Below are 14,208 nucleotides of genomic sequence, written 5' to 3' on the forward strand. Positions count from 1 at the left end.
TCAAGACACAGCCAGTAACACTGCACCCTAATCCAACCCACAGACAAACCACTGCACAACCCCAAAACACAGCCAGTAACACTGCACCCTAATCCAACCCAGACAAACCACTGCACAATCCCAAAACACAGCCAGTAACACTGCACCCTAATCCAACCCACAGACAAACCACTGCACAATCCTAAAACACAGCCAGTAACACTGCACCCTAATCCAACCCACAGACAAACCACTGCACAATCCCAAGACACAGCCAGTAACACTGCACCCTAATCCAACCCACAGACAAACCACTGCACAATCCTAAAACACAGCCAGTAACACTGCACCCTAATCCAACCCACAGACAAACCACTGCACAATCCCAAGACACAGCCAGTAACACTGCACCCTAATCCAACCCACAGACAAACCACTGCACAATCCCAAGACACAGCCAGTAACACTGCACCCTAATCCAACCCACAGACAAACCACTGCACAATCCCAAGACACAGCCAGTAACACTGCACACTAATCCAACCCACAGACCAACCACTACACAATCCCAACACACAGCCAGTAACACTGCACTCCAAAGCACCGCAACCCAACACACACACACACACACACACACTCTATAAAGTAACCCTACACACAAACACACTGCACCACAACTCTACACACCAACCCAAAGCACACGCACCGCCATCAAGAGACAAAACACTGTTCGTTCACTTAACCATTTTAATAAACTCAGTTCTTTTCACCATAAGTGACCAGACCTCAATGATTGATAAACACATTTTTGGTTCCCTAAAAAAAAAAACATAGCTTTCTTCATTTATAAAGGCACTTCACAGGCGTTGCTCCGTTGAAAACAACAGTAGGGTTTGGAATAGATGAGGCACAGTAACAGTGGGATTTTTGAAATTTTGTCACACCAGATAGGTGGGGTGAAATGTGTTGTTTTACAGGGTCAGCCATAGTAGAATGATAGGTGTTGTTTTACAGGGTCAGCCATAGTAGTACGGCGCCCTAGGAGCAAATCAGGGTTAAGGGCACATCAAATATTTGTCACCTTGTTGGCTTGGGGTATGACAAACAGCGGCCTTTTGGTTAGTAGACAAACGCTCTAACCGCTAGGCTACCGTCAGCTAAAAAGATAAGCACTATCTTGTTTATATCAATGTCATACACTATATAGCATCATGGTAGTTCATTCGTCTTGGCTTTTGGCTCTTGAAACGCTTCAGGAGGTTTCAAATTCCAATAACAGTATTTAAATAAGGCTATAAGGAATCTAGGAGTGCTTTTCTCTAAGCAATAACAGAAACAAAAACATTTCTGGAGCCGTTCTGAGATCTCCTTGCCTGCATGTAAGTGGGTATGTGTGTGACAGAATGCAAGAGAGGAAGAAAATGAGACATCGGGAGAGAGAAAGACATTGTGCATGTGTGTTTTTGGATGAATGAGATGGAGATGTCATCATGGCAGCGGTGTTTTTCTCTGTGTGTTGGAGGACTGGGGCTAGGGGGCGCTCTAGGCCCAGGCCAGGGCACGTTTCAGGTCTCGGAGCAGCATGGGGCCCATGACACTCTTCTCTGTGTTGATGGTGATCAGAGCTGCAGACAACTCCCTCAGCTCCACTGTCACCAGCACCAGAGCTCCACTACTGGCCGTCTTACCAGCAAACCTACAGGGAACAGGAGATCGGAGACTGGGTTACAACACGGACTGGATAAAGGGTTACAGGGTAGCACGACCAAATAGATATATGAGAGAGGGTTACAGAACAGGTAACATGACGGACCAGATATACAGTAGAAGACAGGGTAACAGGACAGACTAAGTACACGAGAAATGGTTACAGGAATGAGTAGATACAGGGTAACATGACTGACTGGATACAAGAGAATTACTGAACACACATTTAGTCTAATCTGGGGCTAGTACTCCAAGTTCAGGGACCAAAGTAAAGGCTGAATAGCTGACCTATAACTAAACTGCATGAAATTAAAAATCAATGTGGGTGCCAGCTGCCTATGCACACCGAGCCCGTCATAAATCCTCAACTAAGAAACATTCCAAAACATGACAAATCCTGCAATTACACAGCATTAGTAAGGTGTGTGAGTGAGTGGGAGAAGAGAGAGAGAGAGAGAGAGAGAGAGAGAGAGAGAGACAGGAGAGAGAGAGAGAGAGAGTATTATCTAGCTAACTAAAAAGCCATTAGGGAGGAGACACACCATTCTGTCAATCAAACACATTCACCCCTTTCTTCCCCAGTGTGGGGAATCTGAGACCAGAGTGTGGGCCCCTGAGGAACAGCCCCCACCCCTCCTTCCCCCTGGGAGAATTCTCAGCAGCCCAGTTTCCTAGGACACCAGCCCCGCAGACAGGGGACCAAAATAGGGTGCACATGGTGCCCATTGAGGGTGCTAACAAGAGCCAAGCAGGGGCCCTGACCCGGGGTGACCCAGCCCCTATTTAGGGTGACAGGCCTGGGCTGAGCCCCCTCTCTCCTGTTCCCTCTGGTCCTCTGGAGCCCCACGTGGCTGACAGGCTGACACCACCCAGCCATCTGCCTCCGTTTAGCACTACATCCCTGGGACAAAGACCCCCTGCCTGCCCCTGGTTAGGCCTCACAAATAACCGTTCTTAGGACTGACAACCAGCCCACAAAGACCCTCCTTCAGGCCTGATAATACCCCAGTAAAGAGCAGAGGAGAGAGGAGCCCCTCACAGCAGATCGAGTTGGTGCGGAGCCTGTAGGCAGGACCAGGGGTCACCAGCTGTCACCGTCACCGGGTACAGATAAACGGCACGACCACCAATTAACACACACTGTGGCACGCACACACAGTAGTGTGTCTGGCTGTGCCTCTGGGGAGCGGCTAAATTACCATCAACAGAAGAGAGGGAGTTTATCAGGCAGCTCTCACAGTCCTCTCAGACTTAATTAAAATATTAGCCACTTCAACAGGATACACACTCCACTGAAAACACCACTAATCCCTCGCCCCTCTCTCCCTCACCCACCTTGCCCTCCCTCCCTCCACTCTTCCCTTTTCTCTTATTGTTAAATATGAAGTATTAGCCAAAAAGTGTGATGTAAGTTCAGCAGTTGTATAGGCCTCAATATGTAATTTTGCCAACTTTGTTATTTATCACAGGACATCACATGTAATTGCAAACTAGTGTTTTTAAAAAGTCCTACCTAGCCAATGTGTTCTGTGCTTTAGCCTCTTTCCATGCCAGCAGCCTGAGGTGTGTGTGTGTGTGTGGTCCCTGTGGCTTTGTTAATGGGTTTAGGATATAAATCTATCATTAACACTAACACTGCCCCGAGGCTGCTCTTTGAGGCTGCTCTCGCTCTCTCTCTCTGGAGACACTAGTTGGAACACTGCAGCCCAGGGAAGACTGTTGGATTTGTCACTGGATGGTGTGTACTTCTAAGAGAGTTTGGTTTGTGTGTGTTCTCTCTGTACAGGTCAGTTTGGTAGTGGCGGACAATTACTTGATCCATTAGTTCTGTGCTGAAGGCCTCAGGGCAGGATGCTGCCTGGTTCTGATTTCTCTCACACACACACACACACACACACACACACACACACACACACACGACTAGAGGAGAAAAATCATAACGGGGCACACACAGTGGAGACCCGAGGAGCATCCATTTACAAACCAGACGTGACCCAACTCTTTACTTACACACACACACACAACCACAGAGAGAGCGCTCAGCGGGGGTGATGGTGGTCTAAACCAGGTCATTGGTATGCCCGTGCTCTCTTCAGGCAGGCGTGTGTGGGGCTAAACACTCGATTAATTGCAGTGTATGAAAAGAAAATCATAACCCCTGGACTTAGAGGGGAGATTGGCATCGATCGCCAGGCTGCCGCTAAGCATCACTCTCCAATTATCTGTGTTTCTCCTCAATGGAAAGAGCCTCACCCTGTTGCCATCTGCCTCCCCTGCACCTCCATCCCTCCCTCCATTCTCCTCCACCATGCAAACACTAAGTGGGCTTCACCTTTACATTCAACCTTAGGCTGGGTCCGGAAGAACAACGTTCAGTCTGCCACCCACCACAACCAACTGGCTCTGAGATAGTTCACAATTATGCCTGGTTGGATTCATATAGAGCTTTTCCAGGTGCTCAAAGCGCTTTGCATTTTGTGGATATATTCAACTTCACAAGGACAGATGTGTTAACTAATGCAGAGCTGGGGTTGGGGAGTACTCACACATACATTGTTATTGGTTGTTCATAAATAACCATTGCTACCACTGTTTTTAGGGGTTCAGAGCAAAGCTGTGAATACCCATTGTTATTTTCTTTACACGGTCAAGTAACTAATTTGGCACACAGAGAGTAGAGGCCATAAGCAATTTGGTCAAAAATAATGGCACCGATTGGCCTACAGGGGGAGCTGTTATAACAAGCCTCACTTAAACCCTCCTATCCGTCACATCGTTTGACCTCGATTTAAAACTTTGTATGTTGGCGTCTTTCCTCATGCTGAACGAACTTGCCTCAAGGACCCATAAGGTCTTCCAGGATAGATTTTCCTCCTTGGACATTTTTGAAAATATTTGGAAAAACGTCTCATGAACCATAAGTCCAAATAACACAAATTTGGTATGTAGGCCCGTGGTATGTCTCTTAACTTCGAGATAAGCTAAGGTATTGATTATTGATCAACCAGGAAATCCGATTTCACATTTCCATTGAAATCCTTTGTAAATCCCCTAAACAATGTTCTATCAACTTGAAACTTATCACTATAATGAACCAAACCAAATTTGGTATTGACATAAGACAAGGAAACTATTAAAAGACTCATTCTCTGCATCTGTAATACTCAAAATAATCATCTCCTCATGAACCACACATCAGATTCACGCCAGATTTTGGATTTAGAGACTCATTTCATTAGTCTTTAAAAGGGATACCCGTTATCTACTTCCCCAGAGTCAGATGATCTTGTGGATGCCATCTTTAGCTCTCTGTGTCTAGTATAAAAATGACGACGTCCACAGACATGCTAGCAGGCAGATGTCCACAGACATGCTAGCAGGCAGATGTCCACAGACATGCTAGCAGGCAGATGTCCACAGACATGCTAGCAGGCAGATGTCCACAGACATGCTAGCAGGCAGATGTCCACAGACATGCTAGCAGGCAGATGTCCACAGACATGCTAGCAGGCAGATGTCCACAGACATGCTAGCAGGCACACTACATCACCAAAAGTATGGGGACACCTGCTTGTTGAACATCTCATTCCAAAATCATGGGCATTCAAATCAAATGTATTTATAAAAGCCCTTTTAACATCAGCAGATGCCAAAGTTCTATACAGAAACCCTGCCATAAACCCCAAACAATGCAGATGTAGAAGAACAGTGGCTCTGAAAAACTCCTTAGAAAGGCAGGAAGCTAGGTAGAAACCTAGAGAGGAACCAGGCTCCTAGGGGTGGAGATAGCACATGGCCATTAAGGCCAGATTGTTCTTGAAGATGTTTAAACGTTCATAGAAGACCAGCAGGGTCATTCAGAGGTCAAGACAGGAGGTGCGAAAGAAAGGGAGTCAAAAACAGCAGGTCAGGGACAAGGTAGCACGTCCGATGAACAGGTCAGGGTTCCATAGCCAGAGTAAATATGAAGTTGGTAAACCCATTGTCACTATAATAGCATCCACTCTTCTGGGAAGACTTTCCACTAGCTATTGGAAAATTGCTGAGGGGACTTGCTTCCATTCAGCCACAAGAGCATTAGTGAGGTTGGGCACTGATGAAGGAAGATTAGGCCTGGCTCGCAGTCAGCATTCCAATTCATCCCAAAGGTGTTTGATGGGGTTGAGGTCAGGGCTCTTTGCAGGCCTGTCAAGTTCTTTCACACTGTTTGGACCTCATTGTGCACGGGGGCATTGTCATGCTGAAACAGGAAAGGGCCTTCCCCAAACTGTTGCCACAAAGTTGGAAGCACAAAATCGTTTAGAATGTCATTGTACGCTGTAGCATTAAGATTTCCCTTCACTGGAACTAAAGGGCCTAACCCGAACCATGAAAAACAGCCCCAGACGCTTGGGATTACGCCTTGTGATCTTCGGCTTGTGTGCGGCTGCTTGGCCATGGAAACCCATTTCATGAAGCTCCCGACAAACAGATCTTGTGCCGATTTTGCTTCCAGAGGCAGTTTGGAACTTGGTAGTGAGTGTTGCAACTGAGGACAGAGGATTTTTAGTGAGCTACGCGCTTCAGCGGTCCCGTTCTGGGTGCTTGTCTGGCCTACCACTTCGCAGCTGAGCCGTTGTTGCTCCTAGACGTTTCCATTTCACAATAACAGCACTTACAGTTGACTGGGAAGCTCTAGCAGGGCAGAAATTTGACAAATTGACTTGTTGGAAAGGTGGCATCCTATAATGGTGCCATGTTGAAAGTCACTGAGCTCTTCAGTTTGGCCATTCTATTACCAATTGTCTACGGAGATCGCATGGCTGTATGCTAAATTGTATACACCTGTCAGCAACGGGTGTGATTGAAATAAACAAATCCACTAATTTGAAGGGGTGTCCACATACTTTTTGTCTATATAGTGTACCCATAGACTTCGTCATTGCGCTAACACTAGTTAGCAATTGCGCTAGTTACCAACTTCCTTCAAACTGCACGCATTGACAAAAAAACGGTATCCATCCTCATTGCCAAAATCCCATAGTATCCCTTAATGGGTTAGATATTTTTTTTCTTCATGCGGCACTTCAATCTACACACAATTCCTCATAATGACAATGCAAAAACAGGTTTTTAGACATTTTTGCAAATGTTAAATATAAAAAAAAAAAAAAAAACTGATAACACTCTCACGAGATCCTGAGCAAGTTTTCATCAAGGATCTCTGAACTTTGCTCCATTCAGCTTTCCCTCAATCCTGACTTGTGCCCCAGTACCTGATACTGAAAAACATCCACCAGGCATGATGCTGCCACCACCATGCTTCACCGTGTGGAACCTGGTGCCAGGTTTCCTCCAGACGTGAAGCTTGGCGTTAAGGCCAAAGAGTTCAATCTTGATTTCTTCAGACCAGAAAATCTTGTTTCGCATGGTCTGAGTCCGTAGGTGCCTTTTGACAAACTCCAAGCGGGCCGTCATGTGCCTTTTACTTAGGAGTGGCTTCGGATTGGCCACTACCATAAAGGCCAGATTGGTGGAGTGCTCCAGAGATGGTTGTCCTTCTGGAAGGTTCTCCCATCTCCACAGAGGAACTATGGAGATCTGTCAGAATGACCATCGGGTTCTTGGTCGCTGACCAAGGCCCTTCTCCCCCGATTTCTCTGTTTGTCTGGGCAGCCAGCTCTAGGAAGAGTCTTGGTGGTTCCAAACCTCTTCCAATTAGGAATGGAGGCCACTATGTTCTTGGGGACCTTCAATGCTGCAAAAATGTTTTGGTACCCTTCCCCAGATCCGTGCCGACACAATCCTGTCCCGGAGCTCTACAGACAATTCCTTCGACCTCGTGGCTTGGTTTTTGCTCTGACAACTGTGGGACCTTTATATAGACAGGTATGTGCCATTCCAAATCATGCCCAATCAATTGAATTTACCACAGGCGGACTCCAATCAAGTTATAGAAACATCAAAGATGATCAATGGAAACAGGATGCACCCAAGCTCAATTTCAAGTCTCATAGCAAAGGGTCAGAATACTTATGTAAATAAGATATTTCAGTATTTAAAAAAAATACAAATAATACATTCTCAAAAATGATTTAATCAGTTTTAGAATAAGGCTGTAAAGTAACAATTTGGAAAAGGGTAAGGGGTCTGAATACTTTCCCAATGCACTGTACACCAATACAGAAAATATTTCACAAATCTTAACCTAAACCATTCGTCAAATTTAGCCCATAATTTGTGTATAATCGCAACACTTTAAGAACAATTACCTGCGTCATCAGACCTACAGACAAAACTTAACTTGCATCATCCTTGTGGTATTGAGAGATAAACACGGTAATGCTTCCACTGGTTGCACTTTAAGGACGATAGTTCCTACATGATCGTGCCCACTTTGTTTCCCCCTTTGTCATCCTGTGAACCCCGTTCATTGCAGCTCACAGCTATACTTATTTGGTTGCACATTCAGCAATAAAGTTCAAAAACCACAACACAAATTGGAAGCTGCAGAATAATAAAACTAATATTATGACGCCAGGAAAGTTCTTTAGACTGCAAATTGTTGGTATTATCAAATAAACGATGACAGTTATGATTATTTAAATAATGGAATAACATATTGAACATCCTCATTCATTTCATTTAATAGGACAAAACGTTTATTTGTATTTAACTTCGTATATCAGTCATCGCCAAATGGAAACAAAAAAAAAAAACTGGATATGAAACGATTATATTGAAGCAAAGCGAAAACATAGCTTACAATTCCAAAGGTGCACTTTTAAAAATGAAGGTCTCTAACCAACCAAAGCATACAAATACAATCAAATTTGCTTTCAAACTGAGTGAAAAATAGAGCAGATTTATTATATTCCTCCTGTTTAGACACAAACAATAACAGCTTTTTCTACATTTGCTTTTCTGCTTGATTTATTGCCAGCCTCCTTTCCAGCAATCAATTGGGCTGTGTTGAAGTGGTGGTTTGGGTTTCCTCGGTTACAACAGGGCTGCACCCTGCTGGTGATTAACGGGACTACATGTCTGAGAGGTAGATGTGTGTGTGTGTGTGTGTGTGTGTGTGTGTGTGCAGTAAAGCACCACAAAATAATATAAAATGGTATCACATGATACCATTTTCAGATCATTATTTCTAAACCTTGACCCCCAGGCATGGATGTGCTGGTGCCCAGGCCAGAGAGGCCTGTCCCTGGGGAGAGGGGGTCCTAGTGGAGGTCACCTCCATCACAGTAATATTAATGCAAAGTGACCTCCACAATGAGCTCTCAGCGTGTGTATCCACTCATATCGATCCCTCTCATTCCTACTGTGTGTGTTTGTAAGCATTAGTCTGTGGGTCTGTCTGTGAGCACTAGTAGTTGTGCAGCATCGACATAACCCAACCTTCCATTTGGGATTTTCAGATCTGAAGGAAACCGTAGATGGCTCCATCTAACCTTACAGTATATACCTGACCCCTTCAGCTCTGCAGACACAGAAGGGGAGGCTCTTCGGTAGGCTTTGGTGGCATCCAGATTTTCATATTGTCATTCCATCCTCCTCTCATACAGGAATTTATGGTATTACCGGCATAGCACACAAGGGGGCGCTAGAAAATCCCATTAGGACTAACAGAATGCTATCCAAATCAGCACAAACGAATAGCAAAATCACAGATGCTGTTAGCTAAAAAATTTGAAAAGCTCATAAAGTAAAATACAAGCTGGTAGCTACCAAATAAAATGTTCGGTGAGTTTACAAGAAAAAGTGAACAAGAGAAATTCTGAAAAAAATAAAAAGTAAAGTAAAAAAGCTAACGTTTGACTTCCTTGCTCAGAACATGAGAACATATGAAAGTTGGTGGTTCCTTTTAACATGAGACTTCAATATGCCAAGGTAAGAGGTTTTAGGTTGTAGTTAATATAGTATTTATAGGACTATTTCTCTCTATACCATTTGTATTTCATATACCTTTGACTATTGGATGTTCTAATAGGCACTATAGTATTGCCAGTGTAACAGTAGAGCTTCCGTCCCTCTCCTCGCTCCTCCCTAGGCTCGAACCAGGAACACATCGACAACAGTCACACTCGAAGCAGCGTTACCCATCGCTCCACAAAAGCCGCGGCCCTTGCAGAGCAAGGGGAATAACTACTCAAAGTCTCAGAATGAGTGACATTTGAAACGCTATTAGCGCGCACCCAGCTAACTAGCTAGCCATTTCACATCGGTTACACCAGCCATTAGGCTGATAGGCTTGAAGTCATAAACAGCGATGTGCTTGCAAAGAGCTGCTGACAAAACGCACGAAAGTGCTGTTTGAATGAATGCTTACGAGCCTGCTGCAGCCTACCATCGCTCAGTCACACTGCTCTATCAAATCATAGACTTAATTATAACATAACACACAGAAATACGAGCCTTAGGTCATTAATATGGTCAAATCCGGAAACTATCATCTCAAAAACAAAACGTTTATTATTTCAGTGAAATACGGAACCGTTCGGTATTTTATCTAAAGGGTGGCATCCCTAAGTCTAAATATTCTTGTTACATTACACAACCTTCAATGTTAAGTCATAATTACGTAAAATTCTGGCAAATTAGTTCGCAATGAGCCAGGCTGCCCAAACTGTTGCATATACCCTGACTCTGCGTGCAATGAACGCAAGAGAAATGACACTATTTCACCTGGTTAATATTGCCTGCTAACCTGGATTTCTTTTGGCTAAATATGCACGTTTAATACTTCTGTGTATTGATTTTAAGAAAGGCATTGGTGTTTATGGTTAGGTACAGTCGTCCAACGATTGTGCTTTTTTCGCAAATGCGCTTTTGTTAAATCATCCCCCAGCGTTGCATCGATTATATGCAACGCTAGATAAACAAGTAATATCATCAACCATGTGTAGTTAAAACTAGTGATTATGATTGATTGATTGTTTTTTATAAGATAAGTTTAATGCTAGCTAGCAACTTACCTTGGCTTACTGCATTCGCGTAACAGTTAAGTGTAAGGTTGCAAGATTGGATCCCCCGAGTTGACAAGGTGAAAATCTGTCTTTCTGCCCCTGAACAAGGCAGTTAACCCACCGTTCCTAGGCCGTCATTGAAAATAAGAATGTGTTATTAACTGACTTGCCTATTTAAATAAAAAGGTATATTTATTTTTTTTTTAAATATTTTTTAAAATTACCGATTTACGATTGTTATGAAAACTTGAAAATCGGCCATTCCGATTAATCGGTCGACCTCTAGTACACATCACTGACAAACTAAAATGGTCCACCCACACAGACAGTGTAGTGAAGAAAGCGCAAAAGCGCCTCTTCAATCTCAGAAGGCTGAATATATTTGTCTTGGCACCTAAAACCCTCAATCTTACAGATGCACAATTGCGAGCATCCCGTCGGGCTATATCACTGCCTGGTACGGCAACTGCACCGCCCGAAGCCGCAGGGCTCTCCAGAGGGTGGTGCGGACTGCCCAACGCATCACCGGGGGCAAACTATCTGCCCTTCAGGATACCGACAGCACCCGATGTCACAGGAATGCCAAAAAGATAATCTAGAACAACAACAGCCACCCGAGCCACTGCCTGTTCACCCCACTATCATCCAGAAGACGATGTCAGTGCAGGTGCATCAAAGCTGGGACCGAGAGACTGAAAAACGGCTTCCTTCTCAAGGCCCTCAGACTGTTAAACAGCCATCACTAGCACATTAGAAGCAGCTGCCCTATATACAGTTGAAGTCGGAAGTTTACATACATTTAAACTCACTTTTTCACAATCCCTGACATTTAATCCTAGTAAAAAATCCCTGTTTTAGGTCAGTTAGGATTACCACTTTATTTTAAGAAAATGAAATGGTAGAATAATAGTAGAGAGAATGATTTATTTCAGCTTTTATTTCTATCACATTCCCAGTGGGTCAGAAGTTTACATACACTCAAATTAGTATTTGGTAGCATTGCCTTTAAATTGTTTAACTTGGGTCAAATGTTTTGGGTAGCCTTCCAAAAGCTTCTCATTCCTCCTGACAGAGCTGGTGTAACTGAGTCAGGTTTGCAGGCCTCCTTGCTCGTACACGCTTTTTCAGTTCAGCCCACAAATGTTCTATAGGATTGAGGTCAGGGCTTTGTGATGGCCACTCCAATACATTGACTTTGTCCTTAAAGACATTTTCCACAACTTTGGAAGTATGCTTGGGGTCATTGTCCATTTGGAAGACCCATTTGCAACCAAGCTTTAACTTCCTGACTGATGTCTTGAGAAGTTGCTTCAATATATCCACATCATTTTCCGCATCATGATGCCATCTATTTTGTGAAGTGCACCAGTTCCTCCTGCAGCAAAGCACCCCCACAACATGATGCTGCCACCACCGTGCTTCACGGTTGGGATGGTGTTCTTCGGCTTGCAAGCCTCCCCCTTTTTCCTCCAAACATAATGATGGTCATTATCGGGTTCAAGTCTGGGCTCTGGATTGGCCACTCAAGGACATTGAGACTTTTCATCAAGGTTCTCTCTGTACTTTCCGGTCAGCTTTCCCTCAATCCCGACTAGTCTCCCAGCTTGCTCAGTTTAGCCGGGCGGCCAGCTCTAGGAAGAGTTATGGTGGTTCCAAACTTCTTCCATTTAAGAATGATGGAGGCCACTGTGTTCTTGGGCAAATTCAATGCTGCAGAAATGTTTTGGTACCCTTCCCTAATACTGTCTCTCGGAGCTCTCCAGACAATTTCTTCGACCCCATGGCTTGGTTTTTGCTCTGACATGCACCATCAACTGTGGGACCTTTCTATAGACAGGTGTGTGCCTTTCCAAATCAAGTTCAATAAATTGAATTTAACACTGATGGACTCCAAGTTGTAGAAACATCGATGATAAATGGAAACACCTGAGCTCAATTTCAAGTCTCATAGGAAAGGGTCTGAATACTTAAGTAAATAAGGTGTTTCTGTTTTTGAAACTTTTTTAAACTCCCTTTTCATGATATCCAATTGGTAGTTAGTCTTGTCCCATCACTGCAACTCCAGTACGGACTCGGGAGAGGCGAAGGTCGAGAGCCGTGCGTCCTCCGGCTTGGCAGGGTTGTGTTTCGCACTGCTTCTTGAGACACTGCTTGCTTAACCCAAAAGCCAGCCACACCAACATTTTTAAAGGTTATGCATGCCAACATATTAACCAAGAATTAAGAGTTGGCAAAGTGGTCATGTCAGGTGAAAATGATATAAAACGGTTTACCATCGCAACATTTGGATGTACATTCACAATCAAGCTGGCGATGCCTCATCGGGATTGGTTATTCCCCATCATTTGCAACAATGTCAATTAGCACCCACCATACTCTATTTCGATCAGAGGAAGAAGCATATAGATGCTCCTTGTATCTTTGGTTGTCACCTTTCCATTGCAATACCTCAAACTGTCGTGATGACCAGCTGAGATACTTTTAGGAGGTGATTTGACTCCTGGCTCAGTTTGTCTGAACCGTTTGTCTGAACCGTTTGTCTGACCATCCTAAAACCAACTCTGAGCTGGGATTTTTTTTGTCTTCAAAAAAACAACAGGTGAACAGGAATTCCTAGGAACTTTTGAGACCCTTTGTGGATACAGGCCCAGGTCATCATTGTGAGACCAGAAGAGAGCGTGTCATCATTAAGGGACGGTGAGGAGAGTGCAGCTTCCTCACCAGTCGTCAGCCAGCCAGGAGACAGAGATTGATAGTCCAGAGTCATTTGTCCTATTGGTTATTCTAAATGAAGTATGGGGTTATTGGAGGCAGGCCTCTCCCACCGGCTAACATTGATTTCCACTGATTCTCCTCTCCTCCCAGCTCCCTGTAACCTTGTGCTGGTGTCTCCTATCATCTCCCTCCCACTCTCCCTCACCTTTTCTACCCCCCTCTATTTTTCCATCCCCTTCTCTTCTTTTTCTTCCACTCTCGCGCGCTCTTATTCATCCTCTCCCGCATTCCCCTCCCTGTTACTCATCCTCTCGCTCAAACAGAAAGAGACGGGGGAGACAAAGGAAAGGAGGGAGAGAGACGGACATCCAGGATAGAGAGACAGACAGGGAGGTAAAGATAAAGTGAAAGAGGGACAGAGTGGGAGACAGAGGGAAAGATAAAAGGAGCGACAGGAAGAGGGACAGAGAGGAAGTGAAAGAGACATAAGGAAACAGAGAGCGAGAGAAAGAGCCAGAGGGAGGGGTAATTATCCGTCAGGTGTGTGGGTGTGCGTGACAGAGGAGGAAGCTCATTAGCACACCATGTGTACCCCAATTACACAACAAGCCTTCACACGCACACACACATCTCACCTGTGGATGTTGTCTTGACCGGATGGAACCACTCCCAGGTTGGCCACGGTTGCCACCTGTCTGCTGATTGGTTGGCGGGTCGTGTTCTCTGCTGCCATGGTGATGGTTGCCGAGCTCTCGTTCATGCCCAGCAGTTTCCCTGATTGGGTGAGAAACAGAAACAAGTGAAATGATGCACTCGCATCACATCGAGGAGGTTGCGCTGCAGGTGCGCGGAAGAA

General features: G+C 44.7%; 1 protein-coding gene across 3 annotated transcripts in view; it reads right to left on the reverse strand.

Moving 5' to 3' along the window:
* Window positions 1-708: 708 nt before the first annotated feature.
* LOC139387863 (AP-3 complex subunit beta-1-like) overlaps window positions 709-14,208 on the reverse strand; it is a 61,585-nt gene continuing 48,085 nt past the window's right edge. For 2 of the 3 annotated variants that reach the window (XM_071134163.1, XM_071134164.1), the window contains exons 26-27: window positions 13,988-14,126; window positions 709-1,675 (exon numbers count right to left, since the gene is read on the reverse strand). In XM_071134163.1, the coding sequence (XP_070990264.1) occupies window positions 1,522-1,675; window positions 13,988-14,126 (293 nt within the window). In that variant the 3' untranslated portion in view covers window positions 709-1,521. The remainder of the gene's footprint in view (window positions 1,676-13,987; window positions 14,127-14,208) is intronic. The other variant, XR_011629228.1, reaches the window with a different exon arrangement.

This window comes from Oncorhynchus clarkii, chromosome 29 (assembly GCF_045791955.1).
Source record: "Oncorhynchus clarkii lewisi isolate Uvic-CL-2024 chromosome 29, UVic_Ocla_1.0, whole genome shotgun sequence".
In the NCBI taxonomy this organism is placed as follows: Eukaryota; Metazoa; Chordata; class Actinopteri; order Salmoniformes; family Salmonidae; genus Oncorhynchus; species Oncorhynchus clarkii.